At 40.5% G+C, this 27,979-nt stretch overlaps 1 protein-coding gene across 3 annotated transcripts in view; it reads right to left on the minus strand.

The window, feature by feature from the left end:
- The window catches only part of myripb (myosin VIIA and Rab interacting protein b), a 100,727-nt gene that overhangs the window by 66,505 nt on the left and 6,243 nt on the right, over window positions 1–27,979 (minus strand). For all 3 annotated transcript variants that reach the window (XM_068709796.1, XM_068709794.1, XM_068709795.1), the window contains exon 2: window positions 27,265–27,470. In XM_068709796.1, coding sequence (XP_068565897.1) covers window positions 27,265–27,374 — 110 coding nt within the window. In that variant the 5' untranslated portion in view covers window positions 27,375–27,470. The remainder of the gene's footprint in view (window positions 1–27,264; window positions 27,471–27,979) is intronic.

Raw genomic sequence — 27,979 nt, forward strand, 5'->3', positions numbered from 1 at the left:
TTTGGTTTATTGTAGCAATCGAGTTAGAGGGAAAGAGAAAGAGGGGAAAAAACTAAGTGGGGGAAAGAGATTTATCACAGCCTGAAGCAGAGGTTGAATGACCGGGACTATGGGAGATTACTGCTACATGAAAGGAGACTTAAAAGTGTTCTGTTCGAGCTGTAACTGCATTCTAACTCACTGTTTAGCCCTCAGAGTGCAGCAACACCAGGATGAGTTGCTGCAAAACATGCATGCACGTCACATTGTTCCGACACTCTCAACAAATACCCACACACTCTGCACCTACATAAGCCACATAGAATAACATTGCTATTGCATCCAGCTACGGAGGAAATGTCTCATTGAATAAAAGCATAAATGCCTTTCAGATTGAAGTCAGGGTCATCAATGATGTGCAGTCAGGGTAGGCAGAGTAGCTAGTGCTTTGTACACTACTTTATACATTTAAATTCCATCTGGTTCAGAAATATTTGTAATAGTGTTATATGCTATAATATAATATGAGAATAGCAGCAAGGAGAGGATCCGTCTCTCTTCTCCTTCACTCTGTGTGCAACATAAATGTGCTCTTTCATCCTCCGTGTCCGACAATACATATTAAAAGGATGTCCCTGGCCAGTCATCTCCTCAATAACTCAACCTAATGAAGTAACAAACCCCAGTGACAGAGATGACAGGGACTGACACAGCCTTGACTCGCCATCCATTCCCCTTCATTGGTAACCTGACATTGACATCATAGGTCACACTGTAGCTTATGGCCTAAAAGAGCAGAATGACAGCTCCTTGGACATAGGTGTCCCAGCTGATACCATGGCGTCTGTTAACCAGTCGAATAATGTACAGCACGTTTTCAAAACACTATCAAATGTCCTTCTACATGATGAGAATGAAATAAAAGCTGTAAATGTAATAAATAGCAGTTTAATACGAGCACCTTTATGTTATATTTTAATCGGTTTAATAACATTCCCTCAAATGACTTTACTCTTACATTGTAAAATAAAAGTCAACTACAGCTTTTATGAAGTAATAATTCCTGGTTAATGCAGTAATGGAATGACAACCTGAAATTTTATTATATTATCTTTTTTTTTTTTTTTTTTTTACATTTTTGAGCATTTAAAGTAAAATATTTAAGACATTTTGACAATTACATTAACCAGCATTATTTTCAGTTGCAGCACAACTATCATTCCCAGCTATGTATTGTCTCTCTCTCACACTCCGTTTACACTGATATGGCACCATCTCTTGAACACTCAGTTGAGATCCAGCACTAGCAGATCAGAGACTTGGCAGTCTACTACAGTCTGCGTGAAAGGGCCACGCTGTGTGTTTACTTCACCATCAGCGAGTGTCAACCTTCACAACCCCAACTCTCTACTCTCTGTCTGAACAGACAGCCTCCATGGCAGCCATTTATCTTCCCATCTGATTGCCATCAGCTGTCTCCCAGTGCCAAGGAATGGGGCTGCATTTGAAAAAGGGCAAAATGCCACAAAGTGATTATGAACTGTAATGTAAACAGCTTTTCTAAATCCTAATAATAAATAAAGAACTGGGGCAAGTTTATAAAGGGAAAAAATGACCCCCAAGGAGCTCCAACCCACAGTGTAGAATGCTTTATAACAGATGCTGGGATGGCATAACAAATGAAAAGTGATAATTCCTAAGAAAAAATATTTAAGCCTGTATTAGCAAATGAATATTTGATATTTACTCTGTGAAAGTGTCAATTGTGGCGCAGAACCAAGTGAGAATCTAGGATACGGCAGGTGCAAACTATATTTTTCTTAATGTAAACCAATCCCATGGAAAGACCAAACCCATCAATGACTTCCCTTAATACTTTTACGATTCCCTCCAACTGTCTGTGGCTCTCAGCCCCAAGGCCATTCATCACTACTGAAGACAGAGCTTTAAAAAAAAAAAAAAAAACACAGATATACACTTTGACTTTGAAAAAAGGCTGAATAATTTCTTAAGACAGCTGAGGACTGTAGTTTTCCGTTAATGTGACAGGAGTACATTGTGCATTTGTTGGGGACTATTTTCAGCTGCAGATTTAGTGAGTAATTATTTACACCACCAGTACAAAGTATGTGGGATTTACTAAAAATAAAATACAGTCCTTCTGCCCCCTGGTGGTCACATATCACTCAAAGTTGCTTTAAACACAATAATTGTATAAGAAGTAAATCTATAATTGAGAAACTACAGAAGAATGTAGCCGTGTCAAAACGTAAAAAACGCAACAAACAAAGCTAAATGTCAGGCAACAACAGCAATGAAAAAAGAATCATCCACACAGAAAGCTGTTGGCGACTTCAAATAGTGTGTATCGATCCTAGCCTCTAATAATTCAGCTGTGTCTGAGGATGACCTTCTAAAGTGACTTTTCCATTCATTATGATTCAGCCTCTGAGCTTTAGAAGACAACAGCTTGAAAACAGACAGTAACAAACAGTACGCCTCTTTATCTCCTAGCTGCCTTTAATGAGTGCAACTTCATTAAAAACTGTAATTTCATTAAAAAAACATGTGCTGCGGCTTCATTATTCCCCAGATGAATTACAGTTCCACATCCACACAACGTTCTGGCACCCTGTCCTAGCACCAATTTCTTGTGTGCAGCTAAATCAAGAGCAATTTTACCTCTGACAGGAGGCATAAGAATATACAAATACAATATATCAAATAAGAATGAATGAATGTACTAAATGTAGACAGGATTCTTTAAAAAAAATAAGACAGCGAGCACTGTACTGACCTAGTTGTTGCTGCTTCGTCTACAACTTTCGTTTCCACCAAACATAACAGTCAATCAACGAATCTACGGCTGCTACTTTATCTCACTACTTTGAAGGGGATCTGACATGTGACCTATATGTGAACTTATGAGTGGTTCCCGATTTGCGGTGATATATAAATCTTCATTAACAACCACAAGACACTACAGCCGATTGAAAGTGTGCGTAATAGTGTGGCTCTCTCACACTCCCCACACATGTACATGACAAATTGTTCCCTTGAGTCTTTCAGATGTTAATGAGGATTAACCTGGCTAGCATAGACACAGACTGAGATAATTATGGGCCTTTGCCAAGGGAAAGTTCAAAATGGATTCAGATAGTGTATAGATTAGACTCTAATTTATCTCGTCAGAAATAGCCTTAAAAATGGACACGTTTCTTGAAGAATGACTGCAGATAATGCAAGCGCTTATCAGCTATTTAAAAAGCAGTCAACTACTTAACAAGGGAAATGTATGAGCCATCTTTCCTGCATCCCACGTCTCATTAAAATGGGATGTCCTTCTAGCAATTTATGGTTGAATGAATTGATTGGCATTTGGGGTATTATAATTATTGACTTTGTCAAAGAGTTTGATGAGATGATCAATACCACTGTCTTGTCTGCCCATTGAGCTATGGCCAGAAAGTGATTAGCTTGGCTTAGCAGAGGTAAATAGCTAGCATGGCTCTGCCCAAAGTAAAATAATTCATCAAAATAAAAAATACATTAATTAGTGAAATGGGTGTTTGGACTGAGCCAGTCCACCCTACTTCCAGTGCTAAGCCAAGCTAATTACCCCTGGCTCTAGATTAGCATAATACATAGGCCTGCTACACATGGACAAAATGAGATATCTTAGGGCTACTTATGGTTAAAAGATTAGCATTTAGGGAAATATGATTAGTCTTTACACTTTGTTTTGCCGAGAGCTATAGGACCACTGTTATGTACATTAAGTATATACACAGTATGCTGGAGCCATGAAACGATTACTATAGCTCAGCATAGCATCATGTCTTGAGGAAGGGAGAAACAGCTTGGCTCTGTCCCCAAAAAACATTTTAATTGGTGTTTCTGGTGGCATAGTTGTTTCTCGATTCAGATCTTTATGCTAAGCTATGCTAATTAACCCGTGGCTGTAGCATAATATTGAGCAGACAACATTTTATATCCTAATAACAATACATGGTTAAAGGAGTAGATGGTCATTTTGTGAAAAAGAATTAGCCTATTGGCTGACTTCAGTTAGATGGGATTCATATCATTAGTATGTCTGACCATTAAGTATAAAGCTGAAAGCAGGGCTAGCGTTGATCTATCCAAAATGGAAACACATGTTTTATTTTATGTGTTAATTGGTGAGCCTTAGAGGTGCTGGCAGGTGTATTGAACTTTGGAAAAAGCTGACTGCTTCCTGTCTTTATGCTAAACTAAGCTAATCTGAGCATACTGTATGAGATCGGAGAGGGTCTCTTGTGTCCTTAAAGTATCAGTGTGATGACAGACGATGAAAGGACAATTACTGTTTGCCTCGAGCCACAGTGGAGGAAGACAGACACCAAAGACTGGGCACAATCTATAGAAGACAACGAGAGACAGCTGAGATGGGGTGAAAATGAGATGAAAGAAAGCAAACAGAGAGAGTCTGGGAAGGAGAGAGAGAAAGAGTGAATGAATGATAGTGAGGGTAAATAAAGGGGGAGGAACAGTGGATTGGAGCAAACAAACAGGGATTTCCAGATGAAAGTGGGTAGAGAGCAGAGAATAAAACTGATTATTTGGAAAGAGTGTGTCTGTGTGTGCATGCAGTTAACAGCACACATGGATGAGTCATAGCTGGGCTCATGCTGATCGCTATACCAGTCAGTATGGATGAATAGTCCAACAATTTGGATCCTAAAGTTCTACTGCATCACATACATTTCATCATTTCTAAAAAGGGGGTCTTGTTTTAATGCCAAATAGGTTCAAATATACTCTCCACCCACACTTTGCATTCGTCTTTACCCAAACTGAGCACAAGCATCAATTTGCAAACATCCGTTTATGTGTTTGCTTATCAGCAGAGCTGCACACACATTTGGGATGACATGCAGAGATGAGCATCCATGCACTGCAGCTTAATGCTGAACAAATCCTTATCTAGACATTAATCCCTATATTAAGACAGGCTTAGCTGCTGCGTTATGATACCTTGCTGGGTATGAGCACGTTGAGTTTTATTTCAGGAAGAAGAGAAGACAGAAATTTCAATTTCGACAAGCAATTTCAATGTCAGCCACCTATAAAATTCCTTCTACAAAATCTGGAGGATAATATGTCCATTATTTGAGATAGTCATGGTCATAAATGTGCATGTGATGCAGGGCAGGGAGTCTAGATTTGGAGCGGTGATGCAATAATGAAAAAGCGGTTCATCGTGTCACTGTGGTGATGCGTTCATACGTGTCAGCCATGCTGATGAATCTTAATCCTAAATCTCCTGACAAATGAATACGAAACCAATCTCATTAGCAGGTGCTGCCATCGTTATGGCAACAGAAAATGACAGGGCGCCCCCTTAAAACTATAAACTCTGCTCCGTCCCTGCCCCAATGTATTTGGGTTTGTATCTCATTTCTCCATCTACCTTCCCTGTACTCCTCTCAATATCACTTTCACACTCTCTCTCTCTCTCTCTCTCTCACACACACACACACACACACACACACACACACACACACACACACACACACACACACACACACACACACACACACACACACACACACACACACACACACACTCCTGCAATGACTCTGTAGGCCTGAAACTCCACACAGTGGTGGGCTGTATTACTCTATGAATCACTGCTGCATGCTGCTGCTACTGTAGCTTCCCTTGTTTCCCACACAGTTGGATTCACACACAGCCACAGGCCTAATAGCACCCGTTACCCTCTCTACTGTCACCTCTGAGCCCTCACACCCCTCACACCTCTACAACAAACTGCACATTTATGCTGTCATCTTACCAAGCCAACAGACCACTGCTGAAGTCTACAGTATGCTGACTGTATGTATTAATAAGGGAATTAAAGGGACCTTATTCACTATCTTGCTGAGAGTGAGATGAGAAGATCAATTAGCTTAGCTTAGCATAAAGACTGAAAGACAGGGGGCAACAGCTATAGCCTGACTTTTGTAAAGCAGGTAAAAAAAAAAAATTCCAAGTATGTTTCTCAAGAGTTACAAAATACTCTATGAAACTGCTATAAACGTGAGAGTGGTATCAATCTTTTCATAACTCTTGGTCGGAAATACATCATATTTCTCAGAATGTTAAACTATTCTTTTAACAATTACATCAACATGTACAAGCATATTCAAAAGGATATGGAGTTTGCTAGTAACATATCACATCTCCTTGACAGTGACAGCAAAGCATCAATGAAGCTTTAACATTGTACTGTACTGTATCTCACAACATCCCTCAGCTGTAATGAAGGTTGTACCATAGCTATCATGCAAGTCACTCTAGAGAGGTATGGCAGGATATGTGGTGCCCCAAGGAGCTTGTGGTAAACAGAATTTGTGCCACTGCAGCTATACCGACAAGTACAAAACAATAAAGTATCCGCAGTTAGCCCAAACTGTTTCCATAAATAATGACAATAAGATTTCAGAGGCCAACAGGTGCTAGGAGAGATAGAGAAGAAGAAAGATGAAGAGGAAGGGCAGCGAGAGTGTACAAAAGTTGGGGTGTCAAGTGTTTATTAGCAAGGACGGAAAACTTTATTATGTTTTTTATCTGTGCACATCACATTATGTCCTCCTATTTTTAAAGCAAGAACAAGGCAAGTCATCCATTCATAAAAATACTAGAGTGTTTAGTCAATGCAGCATCATATGTCTTCAACTGCACTGTTGGTTTTCTAATGTTTTGAGTGTATTTTGCCCTTGACTGTGTAAATCGCTTGAATGTTCTGTAAACCTTTTTTTTTTTATTTATTAAAATGACTTGAACTGGGGGTGAGGAGAGAATTATTATTGCTGATATAACACAGAGCAGAGTACATTAGGATAATAAAGTGCCGCCGATACAAAATGGGACCATAAATTACAGCGCAGCCGAGGAATGTGAGCCACTACAGCAAGATTTCCTTCAGGTGGAGAATTTAACTTTGCTCAGTGTTACCTTGAGGACAAGCTTGATGGATTTACATCAGCCTTCATGTAATGTAGGGACTAACCACAAGACCATGATTCATAATTGAATAAATACATACAGGGCCTCTGTTGTACACACCCCTAGGCGCTGAGAGGTAAATCATGAAACACATTTTCATAGATTTTACACAATTTCCTTGTTTGTGGATTTGATTATATTTGATGTTTAACATTCAATAAATAATATTTGCTAATGGTTCATGGCTTGTGTTTGTTTGTTTATATATATATATATATATATATATATATATATATATATATATATAAATATATATATATATGTATATATGTCTTTCGATAAAGGTCTAAAAGCAAAGTAAAAGGTGAAATATTATCTACAAGAATAGAAGTGGAGAATAAGTTTCACGACTGAATCCACCATTTCAACGACTAACTGCACACAGCAGCCTGCAAGACACAATCGATGTCTGGAACCTGCCGATTGCGGACAAAGAGGCGATGTTTAGGGAAACGTTCTACCTTTCCATCTGACACATGTTTAGAGACCGAGTGTTCATCCAAAGCTGTGCTGGTACAAAATATTAAAACCTACTCTGACATGAAACTGTTGGTGCTGTAACTACTAAAATTCACATGCCTTATTGATTTTAATCTTTAAAATCCATTTCAGGCCTGAAGAGCTTATAGAGATGAATGAAAGATGAGGAAACGTTTTCAGTTTTGAAAAACTAGATATAAACTTGTCCCAGAACGCTTCCAACATCACTGATGGCAGCTTTTATATAGCTTAAAACACTGTGAGAAAGAAAAGATTGGCCGTACGGTGAAATTTAAAGTTACATTAATAATAACTTTTATAGCAGTAGCAAAGACAATGTTACTACGGAATGTTGTAGCAGCGGAACAACAATTTGTAGTTGGTTTTCATTTTTTCTTTTATATAATTTTTTTTATATGTGGTCTGAGCAAGGGCACCGGTAGGGGGGTAGGAGGTGAGGAAAGGGCCTCCCACTTTACATCCCTGGTGTGATTGCAGCGCAAGATGGTTTCTAATTTAGGTCCGTCTCCGCCAATTCCTGAGGGAAATAGTTGGCTATTTATCTACTTGAAGCCAAACCGGCTAGCTGCTAATTTCTCTGAAAAGAGCTACTGCTTTGACAAAAAAACAACACTGATTAGAGCGTTCAGAGTGAACCAAAACAGTAAAGTTGTGGGCTGTTTGTCATTTGAGTATTTTTAAACATAAAAATATTGATAAATGCAGCTTTCTTCACTTCTAACCGATAACCCAATATAGCCATGAGTCAGAATATGTTAAATCTCATGCCTCCCACTTGCATAATCGTAAATAATGTTTCATGTACAGGCTGAGGCTTACTGGATGCGTCTGGATGTGTCTCACTCTCACGCTCAAATCTGCCATTAGTGATAATGTAACTCTAACAACAACAAGCCAAGCAGGCTATAGAGAAGAGATGAATCTGTGCACAAGGAAGGTCATTGGGTTTTTACATTCACTGAAAGTCTGACTTGTCCTGTTACCTAACAACTCATGGTTCTTAAATGCACCAGGGTGACAGCGCAAGTTTGCTTTAACATTAATCTAAACTAAACATTAATACCGCAATTTGTCTGGGGAGAACAATGCATAAAATAAAAGCGGAGAACCGTCTCACAATTAGGAGGAAACTAAACAGCCACGGAAGAGAAAATAAGGAGAACAGTTGATTTATTGCCCTCATGTAATATTCATGCTTAGAAGGACTAGAGTTTATTTAGGGATTTGGTGTAGAGAGAAAAGTTCCTGTAGGTATTAATATGAACATTATGAAAGAGTGGTACCACCAGGGAATGTCTCTGCTAATATTACTTACTGTCAACAGAAAGCATCGAGGCACATTGCTTATTGGATTGCTTAGCCTTCAGGTCTCAAAACATACACCTATTAGAGCAGTGCAGCAAATGTATCTTCCATTTTGAAGATAACACAGAAAAACAATAAGCTCCTTCTGCAGCATTACTGAAAATCATTTATTATTACGTGGAACTGTGGTGAAGTATCGCTCCATGTAAAAACTAACAGGTGCAAAGGGATAATAGTGCAGGAGCAAACTCACCCGGTGTGTTCACATTACTTCTGGCCCACAAACAAACACCGGTGAGACCTACATGGAGGGTTATGGAGCAGATATGGAGCCGAACCGAGCCGCACCTCCGTACTGCTGCACTGCTGCGCAGTGACCCCAGCCTTGCTTGTCACATCGTCGCAGCACAGCCAATTTAACTCCACGCACCCACAGAGCACGCTTCTAAATCAGTGTTTAATCACTAGAAAGACAAGCTCAGCTAATTATTGCCCTCCATCTCACCCACATCCTCCCGCTTTTTTTCCCCTGTCAACTCATCCTGCGGTGTGCTGCCTGCTCAAGTACTCAGGCGACGAATGGCTATTTCGGGCTACGCTGTCGTCTGGAGCTACGTTAAACGAGTGTCTTCTTTCGGCCTGCTAATTATTACGATCATGCTGCACCGCTCAAGGATACACGACTCGCTGCTTGTTTGTGTTTATGCGATCCGAACAGCCTGTCTGTGCTGTGATAGCTTGCTGCAAGTGAAAGCATGGTCAAGTTTGACTGGATGTCTGCAAGAGTTTCTCTAAACACAGCATTGGGATTTAAATGCCTTAAAGTGTTAGTGTTAGCCTTGTAAGAACATTTCTACTTCAATAAAAGCTCTTCTCTGATTTACAAATCTGTCTCCTTTCAACAAGTAGAAACACACAAGCACAGACCCACGGACACATGGTCAACAACTGCATACAGCCACAAGACACTATGAGCCAATTTGATTTTAAAGAGGCATCCCTAACAAAATGTGTGTCTCTATGCATCGATCTATCTTCAGGATGCCTATGGAACTGAAAGAAGGGAGGAATGAATCGTTTTCACATGAACAATATCCACGAGGAGCTTCTGTTTTGACTCTCACATGAGTGGAACCAAGCATTAAAAAAAAGAAAGATGTTTAACTTTGCAGGGTTAGATTTTCCCAACATGCTTTTAAAAGGCCACACTGAAGCCTAATGAGATTTAGAGATACAAAACTCATCTCTTAACATTAATAGTATAATAATCCTTTTCAGTATAATACCATGATCACAAAATAACCTGAGACATCAAACATGGAGCTCATGAGGCCAAGTTGAGAAAAACAGCACTGGAGGACAATAAAGTGTACAATGACACCTGACTCCAGAGGAGGGCACTAAAACAACCTATTAAATACAGTAATTAACAGACATTATATGCTTTAAAATATAAAGACTTCTTTCCTTAGGCCTTGAATGACACTAGACTTTTCATCTCAAGGAGGCAACAAAAAGCTCAAAAGAAAAATGCTGAATTCTCCATCGCATTTTTACAGCACTTAAAATTCGACAATTATATAACCTTTTCCTCCTACAAGTGAACATTTGAGACATAGTTTAGACAGCAAATCTTTTCTTTTTTTAGCAATAAAGCAGGGCAGACTCAAACTGCATTAGGCCTGAATATGGTGAGGAAAAAAAACGTCTGATTTGACGTTGTGGTTTAAAAAGAGACTGGCAGAAGTGTTGCGTGTCACTCAGTCTGGTCTGAGGCCTGTGGTCAGCCAGTGGGCCTAACAAAGTGCAGCCATGTGTAGTCCAGCCAGGTCCTGACAACATGGACAACAGTGCTCCCTATGGGCCCAGCAAAGAAGGTCCTTTTCAAAGGCTGCACAAAGATGGGAGGGTTTAGAGACTGGGAGTGCATTTTAATGGTTTAGACTAGAGGAACTGTATTTTCCGAGGCCACTGTTCCTTAATCAAGGAAACTTTACAAAAAAGGGGGAAAGTTATTGTTGGAAACAAATTTGCCCCCTTTGGCTGAGTACCGCCCTACATTGCAGTCTGTAAGTATTCGGACAGTGATGTGTTTTTCATGGCTTTGGTCGTTCTACAGCATTTTGATTTAGAAAGAAACAATGGCTTTAAAGTGCTGACTTTCAGCTTTGAGGGTGTTTGAGGGCATTCACATCTATATTAGGTGAACGGTAGGTCTCACTGTGCTTTATAGCCTGAGGTGGTAAATACAAAAAGGGCTACCATTCCTTTACGGTTCAATGGATGTAAACACCTTCAAACGAAAGTCAGCACTTTACACTCAAGAGTCATTGTTTGCTTTTAAATCCAATGTGCTGGATGGAGTACACAGACAAAACAACTTTGTCTGGCTACTTACAGACTGCACTGTGTGCTATGGCATTTTTTTTTTAAGATCAAAAACCCAAAAACATATTCTTTTCCAATTTCATTTCACAATCCTGCTTGCGGCAGCGCCTGGCAACCCGTCGGAGAGAGCAGTGGCAAAGCTCCATTAACATATTTGGTTTAGCATCTCACAACCTGGCAACCGAGCAGTGCAGCTGTGCAAAACCCTCAATACAGAGGACAGTCATAAAACACAATCAGTCTCCAAAAGAACACAGTGAATCGAAGGGGTCAGTCCCTGTGCCCCCTGCAAAACAGTCACACAATGAGAACCGCAGGGGGAGCTGCTACAGTACTAAACCATCACATGTTAATATGTCACTGGATTATCAATCTGTCTTCCCCACTTTAGCTAAAAAAGTAGTTAATCCAGCTAATCATAGTGAGCCGGATGTAACCCAGGCTGACTATATATTTAATTGCAATTAAAGATGAATGTTGGGTTTCCCTAAATGACAAAGAGAAGTCTGGATATGTATTCCACATGTCTCCAGATGTCCTTGACTACGCCACTGCTTTCCTTCACTTGACCACAACTGTAATTGCAGATGTAGAGCTGGCGGGGATCCAGCACTGATCTAATGAGTACCAGCAGATGAGCAGTGCGCCCCAGGCTTCATCTACCTACACTATGATATACAGTACAATCCCAGAAACTGAACAATACAAAGGCAGTGATGACCTACAGAGGTGAGAGCGGGTGATATTGGGCAGGTTTAAATAGAGGGTACGGAGCCTGTGAAAATAGCATGTATGTCAATATTAGCAGGCCTGCCAAAAACCGCCACCACCATCATCATAAAGAGAAATGGAAAGAGGGAGACGCAGGGAGAGAACGATGCTCATGGAGTAGCAGAAGGAATAAGAAATAAAATACAGTGATCAGGTGACAACACCAAAAGCGAGCAGCAGCAAAGCCACAGCCATCCCTTATGCAGAGTCATCACAAAGGATGCCCAGCTACAGTTTGTGTTAGGCCTTAGTTTCTAATCAGCTGGCTTTGACTCAGCAAGTAATTAGAGTTCCTCTACTGGCCATATAACTCTGACAGGAATGGCTTTAATCAGTTGACTTTGTTTCAGCTGTGGATGGCTGCTTGTTATTGTGGTATTTTGCCACATGGCTGCAGCTCACTGCCCCCCCCCCCCCAAAAAAAAGGAAAATGTAGCTGTTGTTTGAGAGGAGAAGACACGTTGGGATGGATTATGACACCAGAGGAAGATAGCAGACGCTTTGTCTTGTCAGCTGAATTTCGAACATTTAGAGCGGTAAAAAGTTGCATCCCTGAGATACAATCTCAATCAATTATACTGCAGGAGGTGTGACCCCTCTAGAAACAATCAATCAGCAGCAATATGTGGAGACCTATGATGAAACGGCAGCAGCTATAACCAACGCATTCTGTGCACTTAATCATACAGCCAAAAATGAATGCTGCACTATACTACATCTTGATTCTGATACTGAACAGAAGATGAAAGATGCAAATACACACACACACACACACACACACACATACACACACACACACACACACACACACGTGCAAACACACATAAAAAGCATACATTTTATCAAGAACTCTTCCTCGCCCTCCCCGAAATGTGCTGTAAAAAACCAGCAGTAGCCTCAGCTAATGGAGTGGAGCTCTCAGCATCTGCATCTCCTGTGTCTCATCAAGGACGGACGAAAAACTGTTTGTCTTCCCTCCTCTCTCGCGTCCGTCCTCTCTCTACCTCTTATCCGACCGCCCCGTCTCATGCCCGTCCTTGCAGTCGCCACATTCTCCTCAACAAATCACACATCACAGACAGACTGCAGCTTATCTTCTGTCCTCCAGTGACAGTTTCTGACAAACAGGCAGGAGTACGGAAAAGCACAGGGAAAGTCTGTATTTCTACATATGCATTACATTTGACTTGAAGGCAAAGAACATAAACTAAAGCATGACAAGCAAATTTGACAAGTCCTGACTGGATTCGGTGCAAATGACATTTGGCAGGTTTAAATCACAAGTATATTCGCTGAGATCTAAAAGAAGGGAATAAAATGATCTCAACAACATATTGCAAGTCAAACTATAAAAAGGCTTTTTAAAGACTTTAAATGTCATAAGTCTCATTAGTTGTATTGTCTGTTACTGTATGTCAGGAAGAAACAATGCATAGTGTGTATTTTTTAGGTCTAACAAACATTAAATGCATTCCCTATTTGTTGAGCCAATTTTTTAATTAATTTTCAAACATGCATTGTTGACATCCATGTTAGCAGTCTTCTTCTTCACTACCTTTGCTAGAGTATCGCTGTGTTTCTTGGCGCGTTATCGCCCCCTGTAGATCAGTGGAATAGTGTGACTCAGGTAACCTTGTGTATGCATCAAATGTGCCTCCTCATGCGTGTGCATGAAATCAAACTAAATGAACAAAATGGGGACCCACACATGAAAACCTTGCATCATATACAATAAAACAAAGGAAGTAATCTGGGCTAAAGATTCAAGGAGTCAGAAATGTGCAATAAACTAAATTCCACCATTGCAAACATTTGGAAAAGGAGGATCGGTTCCCAGCGTTTAGTTTGCTGGTTTACAAAGCAACAGTTTTATCAGAACACACGGCTCCTGCAGTCATTAAACAGAGGAGGGCAAGCCAACCGTAGCACCAGCTGTGACTCATAATCTCTGCTTACTCAACCAATGATGGGTCCCTTGGCAAACACATGCTACTTGAAGAACAGCCACCGGTGGGAGAGTGGAACCCCCAAATGATGAAACAAAAGAGAGTGAGGGAGCCTTGTTTGGTTTAATTTAAGTGGGGAGCAGAAGGCTTGAAGCATTCAAAATGTTATAAGGTGTAAATCACCAACCATCAGTCAATAAACATGTCTAAAGCGTGATTTGATATTCATTAATAACACAGATACTGACAGGCAGGTTTCTTAACCAATCACATAATGCCATAAAGGTCGGCGCCTGCTCCTCTCACCTCAGGCCGCAGTAAGTTTTAATGGTAGTGTTGTAGATTCTCCTGGCAACTTTATGACAACATTATTGGGTTGTTTTGATTACAAGTCATGGAAAAAGTCTCCATGCATGTCTGGCCCATGTGTTATTTAATGTATGTCACTGGTGAATCTCTGGTTTACTGGATGTCATTGAATGCTCCAAATGTGATTGTTTATGTAACAAATAAGTCTTTAAATCTAGATTTCTGTATATTTGAGATAACATTACTTAACGTTCAGGGGCTTTTTTTACTTTGATTAGAGGGCGAGACAGTGGTTAGTAAAGTTTCTAACAATAACACTTTACTTAAGACATCTTTAATTTGGATAAACTGGAGGTAGCAATGATCTGGAATGTCCTTCTCTGTATTTACACTGATTGTGGTCCACGGTCATGAGAAGTTTAAGCAGTTGAGTTGTTTAGTTTTCACAGTTGTGTGTGAAAACACACACACACACACACACACACACACACACACACACACACACACACACGTGAAAAGTCAACAAATACCAAGAGACTCATTAGGTTTTTGGAATTCTCAAGATGCCAAATGTCACACTTTGAGATTTCACCACAGTTTAATGAATGCAAGGGATTATGGGTAAAAAAACAGGAGAGAGACCGACAGTGCTTCAGTGGGCAGAAGTGCTTAAAAGGGGCTGAGGCTATGAAATGGTTTCTTATTACATTTACTCTAAAATTATGAATTATTTTTTAGTCAATGTACAGTATATAAATGATTTCAACTAATATTTACCATTATCATCAACATCAGCAGCGTCATCTCAAGAAAAAACCTTTAATGCACACGTTTTTTATAAAGTGCTTTACAGGACGGCATTTCAAACAAGAATAGTGAAACACCAGAGGAGCTAAAAATAAACAGAAGCAAAAGAAGAGAGGGATAGTAAAAGAGGAATTACAAGATCCATAAAATCACATTTTAAGTAGAGAAACTATAAAAAGAAGCAACACCAGCATTAAAAGTGGGCACGATCAAAATCCGTCACTGTACATAAAAGCCGGACTAATTCATAAAAGTGTTTTAAAAGGTGATTTAAGTAAAGTCCATAATCCTTACGAGTGTGAGAAAAGAGCAGAAAATCAAGGGGCTTTGCTTTAATTGGGAGTGCTTTATGTGGCTCATTAGTATTAGGCTTTAATATAAAGGGAGAGGCCATACACACCAAAGCCTTATGAGCATATCAGTAAGATCAGCACCTCAAGCTGAACAGATACCGTACACAAACATGCAGCACTGCCATGGCAACATTGACCGAAACAAACAGATGATACAAGTTGTTCTTTATCACACACACACACACACACACACACACACACACACACACACTATTATGCGCCCTGGTAGCTCATGCACTAAGGCTGAGTCCTTACCGAATCCAACCTGCGGCCTTTGCTACATACCCCTCTCTCTTTCCCTCTTTCCTGTCAATCGTCTGTTATACTAATAAAGGAAAGAAAAGCCTAAAAGGTAATGTACAGCAAGAGTCAACGCTACAGAGCAACGCAGAGAGAAGAGACAGACCCTGAACACAGTATCACAGTGTGTCATCCACTGCTTTGTGTTGACTGATGACATACAGGAACAGGAGGGAGATATTGATCGTGCTCTGCCCATTTCCTCAAAGAGAGACAGTACGATCCAACCCCCAAAACACGCACACAGAAACAGTATATATCCAGCGGAGGAGAAAATGATAATCAATGGCCGTCCAAAATAAACCAGAGAGGTCTTTAACATGAGGTAAAACACTCCAACAGTCAACGCTACAAGCAAGCCTCTGTTTTTTGTTTTTTTTACACGTATGGAGGTTTATCTGATTAGATCCATCTCATAAATTAGAGCTCTTGAGGTTTGGGGTCAAAGATGGTGGAGCAGAGGGAGAATCCATCTAATTGGGTGGATGGAGCACAGGACTGTAGGGAAAGCTCAGCACTAATTTAATTTTGTGTTTGTGCGTTTGTGTGTCCTGGGGTGTGTGCAGAATGGGTGACGTATTAAAAACGCAGCTCCGTCATCGAGGATGTGATGTAAACAGATTACCTCTGCTGCCAACAAGCCTCAGCTGATGTGTTGCTTTCTTCAAGAGCCTTCACAGGGAACAAAGCATTTTCTAGCTAATTGGTCCACAAACTGAGGCATGCTTGTAAGCCATGTCGGTAAGGGCAATGCCACTTAATCTTTTAAAATCTGCAGCACACTAAAATATTTCAAACGTTAAGCTAATTTGGCTGAAAAGGTCAGTTCTTTATTCTTTCTTTGGATAACCTGTCAACATTCTCAAAGTGGCAGCTGGAGGTGAAATGCATACATTTACAAATAAACTGGTATTTCATTATGGTATTATTAGCAGGTTGTTTTTCTGTTTATGTCTCTAAAATGTCAAAAAAGAATTTTCCCAAGGCAACATAACGATATTTAATTGACAATAATATTTGACAATGAAAAGCATCGCCTTCTCACATTTGAGAAGCTGGAAGCAGTGATGTTTGTCCTTTTTGCTTAAAAAAAATTATGTTTTCTGTTGACTGAGTAATTGGTTATGCGCGATAAATCCTGTGTGATGACCAGATTTTTTTTTGTTAATTGCACTAACTTTGATAAAATATTTAATGACATTAAACATTTATTAATTATATGCAAATGTTGCTTACATTACGATTCTTTACTAAATCTCTGAAGAAAAATGAAATGAAAAGGGGAGAGAAATATATTAAACTTTTTTTTCTCACGGGCCCTTTGCTGATCTTAAATCTAAAAACACATGACGCATCAATATGTAAAGTCATCCATTTCCCCCTCTTCCACATTACCATTCAGTGTCAGACAGCATATTTAAATGCTTTGAGGGAATGATGACAGAAAACACACCTCGGAAGAAGAGCAAGACAGCTGGAACAGAGACAGAACATTACCTGAATACAGAGAGGGCCTGACACAGTGCAGTGGTTATACAAAAGGAAGTGGATTCATTTTCTGTAATGAGCCAGACTGGACCTGGCGCAGAGTGTACTGTTCGTCTTCCTCCTCACCTCTCAGACAGACTATAATCCCACAGGGAACCCTTCCTTTTCTCTCATCTTGAACTCCCACAAAGACAGACCCTCTCTGAAGCTGCGGGTCCGTCCGTGTCCGAGCACTTGAACCTCGCCTCATCTTGTGCAAACAGCACAAGCCCTCGTAATTAACACCGATGGCAGAAGTTCAATCACTTCAATGTCAAGCAGGAGCTAAGGCTCATGTGATGAATGACTTGGCTTTTTGGGAGGTAAATGAGTCTTGTGTCTCTGAAGAGCCGGACATGGGTGAGAAAAGTGTGGCAATTATTTAGACAAAAGGAAGGTCTCCTTGCTGTCGGCCCAAGCATCACTCACTCCCTCTAGACAGAGAGCAGCTCTTCCAACACCACCCTCCATCTCAACAAAACATGGCTACTGCTAATGAGGATCTACAGAGGTAGAGAGAAACCGACGGGAGATTTAAGGAGAGGACATCTGAATGACAAATGGAGAGGTAGAAATAGAACAGATGGGGGGGGGGGGGGACACGGGAGAGGTCGTAAACTATATACAGTTGTGGTCAAAAGTTTACATACACTTGTAAAGAACATACTGTCATGGCTCTCTTGAGTTTCCAGTTATTTCTACAACTCTGATTTTTCTCTGATAGAGTGATTGGAACAGATACTTCTTTGTCACAAAAAACATTCATGAAGTTTGGTTCTTTCATGACTTTATTATGGGTTAACAGAAAAAGTGACAAAATCTGCTGGGTCAAAAATATACATACAGCAACATGAATTAGCAATTTTGGTGACTTAGAAAGTTGTGTCAATGAAATGAGCTTCATAGCATGGCCTCTTAACTTCTTATGAGTGATTACGAGTGACTACAAATGGTGACTTCTCTGAGGCCATTTAAATGGGGCTCATTGGATACAAACGCCCACAAACGCTACAATGGGAAAGTCAAAGGAGCTCAGCATGGATCTGAAAAAGCGAATCATTGACTTGAACAAGTCAGGAAAGTCACTTGGAGCCATTTCAAAGCAGCTGCAGGTCCCAAGAGCAACAGTGCAAACAATTGTTTGTAAGTATAAAGTGCATGGCACCGTTTTGTCACTGCCACGATCAGGAAGAAAACGCAAGCTATCACCTGCTGCTGAGAGAAAATTGGTCAGGAGGGTGAAGAGTCAACCGAGAACCACCAAAAAGCAGATCTGCCAAGAATTAGAAGCTGCTGGAACACAGGTGTCAGTGTCCACAGTCAAGCGTGTTTTGCATCTCCATGGACTGAGAGGCTGCCGTGCAAGAAGGAAGCCCTCGCTCCAAAAGCGCCACCTTAAGGCTCGACTGAAGTTTGCTGCTGATCACATGGACAAAGATAAGACCTTCTGGAGGAAAGTTCTGTGGTCAGACGAAACAAAAATCGAGCTGTTTGGCCACAATGCCCAGCAATATGTTTGGAGGAGAAAAGGTGAGGCCTTTAACCCCAAGAACACCATGCCTACCGTCAAGCACGGTGGTGGTAGTATTATGCTGTGGGGCTGTTTTGCTGCCAATGGAACTGGTGCTTTACAGAGAGTAAATGGGATAATGAAGAAGGAGGATTACCTTTCAAATTCTTCAAGATAACCTAAAATCATCAGCCCGAAGGTTGGGTCTTGGGCGCAGTTGGGTGTTCCAACAGGACAATGACCCCAAACACACATCAAAAGTGATAATGGAATGGCTAAATCAGGCTAGAATTAGGGTTTTAGAATGGCCTTCCCAAAGTCCTGACTTAAATCCCATTGAGAACATGTGGACAATGCTGAAGAAACAAGTCCATGTCAGAAAGCCATCAAATTTAACTGAACTGCACCAATTCTGTCAAGAGGAGTGGTCAAAGATTCAACGAGAAGCTTGCCAGAAGCTTGTGGATGGCTACCAAAAGCGCCTAATTGAAGTGAAAATGGCCAAGGGACATGTAACCAAATATTAGCACTGCTGTATGTATATTTTTGACCCAGCAGATTTGATCACTTTTTCTGTTAACCCATAATAAAGTCATGAAAGAACCAAACTTCATGAATGTTTTTTGTGACAAAGAAGTATCTGTTCCAATCACTCTATCAGAGAAAAATCAGTGTGGTAGAAATAACTGGAAACTCAAGAGAGCCATGACATTATGTTCTTTACAAGTGTATGTAAACTTTTGACCACAACTGTAGATTCAGGAGACAGGGATCCTCCTGTTGCGACCAACTATTTTCCTCTGACTCAAAACAGCCCTTGACATTTGACCGGCAGCAGAAGTAATCACTGCAGACCTGGACAAACAGAAGCGTTACAGCTCAGGGATTGCTCTGAGTCTGTCTTAATCTTTCTGCAGATAACTCCTATCTGGGTGGGAATGCACACACGTTAATGTGGAGGAAGACAAGGCTGAGCAGTGATCCATTCACCTCCATTTGAACCTCAGTTCGCGAAGGCTAAAATGCAACACATGCACAGACGTACACGTTCACGTAGGCAAGGTTATTGAGGAGGAACCTATCTACTCGGTCAGCTGGAAATAAGCTATGTGTGAGCTAAGAAAGCGACTGTTTCACAAGTAGCCGAGGTGGATTATTTTTTCACTATCTCATCAGCCGATCCTGTGGGCTCAGCAGCTCCAGAGGACGGAGGCGCTGCGCAGCTGCTGATTCGTCACACTCAGGGGAAATCAGAATCTTCCTCCATCAGATGCCGTAAACCACCGTCTGGTTAGAGTGAGTCTGCGAATGCACAAGCGCACACGCAAACTGATGTCTCCAGAGAGACACACTTTTCTTCTCAGGAATTTCTAGAGCCAAACTTCTTATGGTGCTCAAGTACAACGGTGTCGCTTGACAGATCATCCACATGAACGTGGAGAGTTCAAGTCTGGTGCAGCTGTACGGACTCCTGCACAAGACTCTAAACAAACACCCGGCAATCAACAGTGCTATACAAATCAGTTAGATGTGACGAATAGGCCTGCATATATTAAGCCTGGTTTAAAATGTATCTTGAATTGGATTGTGTTAGCTATAAAGTAGAAATTCAATTTGCAACAGCATCCACAAGCAAAGCTTTAATACGTATTGAATCACTCTCGAGGCCTGGGGTACGTTTTAAACGTGCACGCTGCTCATTGTTTTCAGTCCGTTGAGCAACTTCCAATGCAAGACTGGAGTTTGAGTTGAGAGACGACGTGTACGACCTGTTTATCTTTCAAATAGCCAGTTTACAAGCTAATTTTAAACCAATAAAAAGCTAAATCATTGTCAGGCGATGGCCGGTGGGTTCCCATTGTATTTCAGCCAATGCATTCCACCTTGCTTTGCTGTCATCACAGACCGTTTACCTGTATTCAACCAAAGCCTGCTCTCCAACATGATTGTAGTTTGAGCAGCATTGACCAAACGGAAACCTGAATACTTCGGACGGCAAAATCTTGACCCGTTGCCTACAGATTCTACATGTGGAATCTGTTTCTAGAGATTACTAAGTATTTAAATAGTAACATAGCCTCAATATCGTAGATGAAAGATATTTAAAATATATTTATATTTGACCATTCAAATTTATAGAGATAAGATCTTCTTTCTATAAGGACTATATTATCTTACAAAGAGCTGCTGCACCTCAGATAAATGGACTTCAGTGTGTGTGTGTGTGTGTGTGTGTGAGAGAGTGAACACAGTATGCGTAAGCATGCCCATGTATAATTGCTGTGGTCAGGGGGGCTGTATTTCTGTCTGCTAATTAAGTTTAATTATATTGAACATCATCAACTAAGGGCCATATTAAAGACTAATTAGAAATCACAGAGTCTGTGACAGATGTACAGATCGCCCCAACAGCCCTGAACACATGAAAGCAAATTAAAGCACAACCAAGCTGATCAGAAACTCACTCTGTTTCCATATGCTTTCAAACCCTCCTTGCAAAACAGCAGAGGGAATGTAGAGGGGGTGCTTATTTTGTCATTTGAAATATGTAAGTAATAAATATTTCCTATTGTAAAATATTTGCACTTTGACCTTTATAAATCTGCTCACCTTCCTGTCGACCAGAAACGCATATGAGAGCATGACATTATTAAATCATTTACTGCATAAAGTCAGACCAAAACAAAACACTACAGTACTATGTACTGACATAGTAAGTAGTCAGGGAAAAACCAAACCAAAAGAAAAAAGTTAATTAGGTCTAGCAGTTGTAAACAGTTTGGGGCCATCAATGAGAGCATAAAAGGGCACTGTATTAATCATAATGTTACCCTGGCAGACCATGAAATGTCGTGAATCACAAGGATGCACTGGTAATACACCTGCCAATGTGGCTACAGAAAAAAAGGTCAAAAGGATTCGTCCTTCCTGCTCACAGTGCACACACAGACAACATCAGTATGCACACACACACACACACACACACACACACACACACACACACACACACACACACACACACACACACACACACACACACACACACACACACACACACACACAGTGTACTTCCACATCAAAAACAACCCACATAAACATGACTCCGAAAAATAACCCACACCAATAACGTTACACAGCTAATCCCCACCGAATGGGAACCGCAGCCAAGAGAACACTCCTGCCACAACAACAGGCAGACTGAAATTAACTCTTTCCAGACCGGCTTTCCTGGCTACATAAAAACTCATTCATTGCTGCTGATGGAGGGAGGAGAGACGATTAGCCACATGAAGCTGTTTTATTGCTAAGACTCTTCTTTGTGTGTGTGCAGTTACTCATTACAACCTCACAGCTTTGGGCCGTTTCATGTGAAACAACGTCACATGTTAACATACGACCCAACACTGGATTACAGCACAGAATAAACACCTCAGAGAATCAAGGAATAATACATGTCTGTTGAACACAATGGAGCCTTTCAAGCACCCACAAAGCTGCGCTGGACTCGTTACACGATTTCAGGATTTCTAAAGTTCAGGTCAATAGTTCACGAGTCTGGGAAATCTGTTTCATTACAAAAACAGAATAAACAAGCTAATATATAGACTATTCAATATCTACAGTGGTCTACTTATACTGTATTTGGCATTCAATTAGTCAGAGCCAATGCTTTGAAAGGATATGACCTCAGGCCATGAAAGTCAATTTTAGAAGGTGGATCTGTCCCCATTTATTGCTGTTTTATAATAATAATAATAATAATAATAATAATAATAAAGTAGATGATACTGCAGCCCAAAGGGACTGTCCTGTAAGGAAGGGCAAAATCCTCTGACTGCTTCTACTCTGAAATCCAAAAACACCAATTTATCGGCTGTGATTTTTTAAAGGCTTTCTATATGGGCAGCTGAGCAGGTGTGTATTGGTGTCATCTCTAGACAGACAGCAAAGAGGATAAATACAGGAGTAGAGGTCGGCTCCTGCTCTGACAGGGTGACATCGTCTGCCACCTTCTCTCCTAACCTCCCAGTGGGACTCCTGCTCCCTGTACCTTCCTGCCTGTCGCATTCACCGGAGCTAAAACAAACAACAGCCGACATAAAGAAAAAAGATAGAAAGAAGCTAGAGCCTTTGGATGAAGTGTACAGACTCAAAAATGACTATAAAGAAGCTATGGATGGTTTGATTAACTCTACAAAGTCGAACATAATGAGATAAAAAAGATGCCTGTGGTTACTGCTCACTTGTCTGAACACAGCATCACAATTTAAATACGAAAACAGTCACTATTTTACTGACTAATTAAAACTGCTGATGCAAAACATCAGCCTCTAATAAAGGGCTGCATTCTTGAGCCAGGAATTACTGCACACAAAGAAAGAGAGAAAACGATGGAGAGAGACTGACTATGGAGTGAATCGACCTACAAACTCACAAATAATTTAGACTTATCCACAGACCATTGTACAGGGAGGATAGACTTGCCATAGCTGCAATTGAAATGAGTTTTGGAGTAAGCATTACAGGAACAGTAATTGGCCTATCCATACAAGAACTTGCCAGATGTGTGTGTAAAGTGATCCTTCCGAACACCAAGAGCAAATTACCTGTTAGGGTCACCAATAGCTGGATCTTGAGCCAATTTCTCAACACTCACACAGAAGCAGAGGTGGATAGCTATTCCTATCTATAATCATTTCCAAGTCTGACCTCCCTTGGTAGTGCTTGCGCTGTTTGTTAAGTAGGCCCACGGCTGCGCTCCCCAGAGTCTCCTGTTGCTCCATAATGAGCATCTCCAGCTGTATGGCCACTGAGACGGCTGAGGCCAGAGGTTGAGCTGCTCACTCTCTGTAATTGGCTCACACTCTCACTCTCCGGTTGCATAAAAGAAAGTTACTGAAGATTTACTTCTCGTAGCACTATTCCAAAGACAGCTATGCTCACAGTTAAAGCCGTTGGCAGAACATATAAAAACAAACAAAAGAATACAAAAAAGAAAGCGCAAAACAGTCAACACTTCAGTGTAAATTAAGGAATTAAAAGGTAAAACAAGGGAACTATTCCAGGTTTAGGACAAAGACATTCATGCTTGCTTCCCAGCAGTCTTCTTCTTCCTTGCCCTTTGTGGCATATTAGTACATTTCTCGGTCAACACACACGGGATACTGACAAACCGGGTAGCCACTCTTAAAAACATCTCTCTATAGCGCTACTGATGGTCAAAAACTTAAGTGATGGGGTTTACTAAAGCTGAGGTCATTGAAGTCTGTGTATTTTAGGCTTTATTCACAGCAGGCGCTTTGACTTAATGTAGGAAAAGCACAGGTGTTACTTATAACATTAACGACTGCTCAGCTCGATTCAAGCGTCTCAGTAAATCTTAACAGTGTGACAATCATCATTTATTTTATTCATTACACCTGTGCTTACTAGGAAAATAGGCCTGTGAAATTGGTAAATGTGTAATAGTCCCGCCCTAACAGGAAACGGAAACCTAACAGGGAGATGTCAGTTAAGCACAATGCGTAGGGCCAACAAATAAAGACATCAGCTTTATCTTCATTTCATTTGAAAATAGAAGCCAGGAAATCATTTATGTTAGCCAGACTACTTTTGCAGTAAAAGCAGTGTGACATCAGAATAAAAATGATATATTAAAATACAAAATATAATTAAAAAAATGAAGAAAACTAAATTTAAGGCCACATTTAAACTTTAGCTGAGCAACAAAACTGTAAAGAACGCCCCCAACGAGGCTTATAGCTGTGTGCATCGCTTTATTTACATATTTATGACAGTATCAGTATTCATGAGACAGAAGGTAATATCAGTTAAGTGTTTCTACGTTTCCTATTATTCAGCATGGGAGAAAATTAAAATGGAGCATTTAAACTGCCAGCTGAGGCTTATAAACTATCCCATGAATCCTTCAACAGGGTAATTTACAACTCTGCAGGGCTGACTTCATTCAGGGAAGAAAAACAAATGTCCGCCACGCATGGAAGCAAAAAACCCATAGTGAGAGAGCCATCTACTGAAACACTCAGCCACCATCTGCTGTACACAAGCATTCATATACCTATTCATCGACAATAAAGGTTTTACATTTCATAGGAAAACTGCTGTCCGTTCCAAGTGAAGAAAAAAAAGATCTGATGTATATGTATATATATATATATATATATATATATATATATATATATATATATATATATATATATATATACATACATACATACATACATACATATCTATATATATATATATATATATATATAAATAACAGTTCGTACTTTTGCTCAAGTAAAAAAACTGAGGCAGAACTTTTACTTTGATTGGAGTACGTTTACAGTCTGATATGATGTACCTTTACTTGGTTTAAGGATCCGATCTGATTTTTTATGTCGCTGTAAATTAATTAGAAAAAGAGAACAGAGAAGTGTGACAGGCGCTAATACTGAGTCAAGCTCAATCAGGATTTCAGAAAACACAACATCTAACAGTAAATACACACACTAAAACAAAAATCTGCATGTACGCTGTGCGATCGTAAAACACATGAGCACTTTGAGCTGCAACCTAATTTGACTCGCATTTGCATCTAATAATACTTTGGAAACTTTGCTTTTAAACCATTTAACAACTCCCAACAAAGCGATAAGGCTACACACACAGAGCCTGATTGCTTTTATGAAGAACTGTTGCCTCATCAGTGTCTCCCTGCTACTATCAGCATTAATCGGCTCGTCTTTTTTGCAGTAAACAGCAGTAATAACAGCCCGAGAGGCATAAATTTGTTTTGATCATTCATGACAGCTTGGTGGGAGAACATTTTACAGCCCAGTAATTTGGGAATACACCATCTTTGCTTTGAAACAGATTCTGGGAAAAATAAGTTTCAAACGGCGCAGACCAACGGCTGCTGTCTGATTTGTGAGGCAACTTTGCTAGTCTCCTCAGAGTACAGCTAAGATGTTTAGTGCTCTGTGTAAAGTAGTCTAATCACTTGTGGCAAGAACACAAAACCACAGAGGATCACCGTTCAAATCTGAAGAAAGACATCAAATCTCCACAACAAAATAGCTCATGCTAGGGCCTGGTTGGTAGTCAACGGAGCATATTTGTGTTTACAAAATTATAGGGTACAACCACACTTAAAACGCAGCAAAAGACATATTTTGAAAATTTCTCCCTGTAGTCCTGGTGAAACTACACAAAGCAGACACACTGATTTGACCACCGATTTCATGACCAAACCCTAATGGAGGCCCGTCGCAAGTTGACCGAACCAAATCCCTTATGTCTACAGGCTGTCGCAGGGAGAGGAGGGAGGGAGTGAAGGACAGCGAGGTGAAGAGGAGGACCGGGCCAGCACTTGTCCCATGTTAAGTGAGAAGCTATGACACCGGAGCAGAGCCTTGAAGCCCGGACCGACTGACCCCCACAGACCTGACAGCACCGCAAGGGGAAAGAACAAGACAAGCATCTTCCTGCTTATAGCCCCTGACTGTGCCTTAATAAAGCCTACAACTGGAAATCCTGCACAAAAAAACAACTGCAGTAGTTTTGTTTAGAAAGCCTTCTTCCCCTTTTCAATCAGATGTCACAACAACAGACTTCAAGTACAATCTCTGACAAATAAAAGGAATATTGTGGATGCATGAACACATATCAATGATACTAATTACTGGATTACTAACATGAATGTCTAGCCAGATAAACACGGATCTTGAGGATTGTTTGCTGGCCAAATCAATCAATTAAAAAGGATAAAATAAATCATTTGCAAGTAAGCTGTCCTAGTTCACCAACAGGTGGATTACATTTACCAAGAAGTATTTTGTGCAGATTTACTGTTATTTTCTAAAAAAACAAACCCTTAGCTAAGCCCCAAACCCTCGGTTACTGTTGCTGCGCCTGTCAATCATTCTAGCATGGTGCATTAAATGATATGTTTATGTGCCAGCATATGTATTATAGAATTATGATAGTAAGACATTTACCACTTGAAACTCAAACTTTTTTCAATTAATGGTCTTAGATTTTACACATCAGAACACAAAAGCAGATTTCTCATTTTCAGCCGACAGCGTGAACTCTGTTGGCTGAAATTAATCTAAAACGCTGAAATCTCTGTCTCCAGCTCAGCTGATTCATTTTAAAAATGAGAATCCTGTGAAAGGGTTTTGAAGATGCACGTACAAGATGACTAACAGATTAACACTCAAGTGTCCCAGGCAAAAAAATCAGCATATAAACACACAGTTTAATCCATTCTTTACACTTTTTCACAAAGGTGTATGAAGTTGTAGAGGGGAGATAACAAGACAAACTATATAGTAGGCCAAAGTGTCTTTGTCAGCTGAGTGAGCTGTACAACACTATATCTGGTCATTTTTGTTCACGGGTGAATGTCATCCCTCCTTATCAGCTCCTCTCCAACCGCCCTGTAGCCTCTGTGTCGCCTTTAATGTGTAAAAATACTAGAAAAAGCGCTGGCAGGAGAAACCAATCTCACCTCAGCCTCTCCTCCTCCTTCTTTCGCAGCTTCATGTCCCGCTGGACAACTTTCAAGACGTGCTCCGCCTCATCATCAGTCAGGCCCGACAGGTCCAGCTTCCTGCCCATCCTTCCTGGCCTCGCCACGCTGAGCTGCTGGTCCAAGACGGGAGGACGAGGAGAGGCACAGGCACTGCTGCTCTGGGGGCCGAGGCTGAGACAACCCTGAAGGAAGACAGAGGGATAGAGCATTTTAACATGTGCTTTTGTGGATTCAGTCCTTTTGAATGAACGTCTGTTACAACATGTTGTAGAAATCACATTTAGATCATTTCACTGGATAGGTAAAACCACTGTCCTCTTTTTCCTTCACACAATTCAACAGCCTACGAAATTACCATAAATCTGCATCCCTGTATGCAGCCGAGTGTACAGTAGCTTTACTCTCCAGATCACAGACAATCAAATCACACCTTCAGCGAGATGAAATCTTATTTTTGCTTTCAGCATACAAAGCTGTAACTGAAAGTCTATCTGTCAACAAATACAAACACGGTTGCCACATGATAACAGATGTTAGGTTTCTGCGCATTAATTTGCTTTAGGGTTTAATATGTGGCACAGTATGTGTGTGTTATGTAGACATACTGTATATACACTTCACTTGGCGAGAGAGAGAAGCAGAGACAGATGAGGAGATGGACAGAAGGAGAAGGTCCATTAACTGCAGTGTC

Source organism: Cebidichthys violaceus, unplaced genomic scaffold (assembly GCF_023349555.1).
Source record: "Cebidichthys violaceus isolate CVI_PGR_0920_01 unplaced genomic scaffold, fCebVio1.0.p SCAF_15, whole genome shotgun sequence".
Taxonomy (NCBI): domain Eukaryota; kingdom Metazoa; phylum Chordata; class Actinopteri; order Perciformes; family Stichaeidae; genus Cebidichthys; species Cebidichthys violaceus.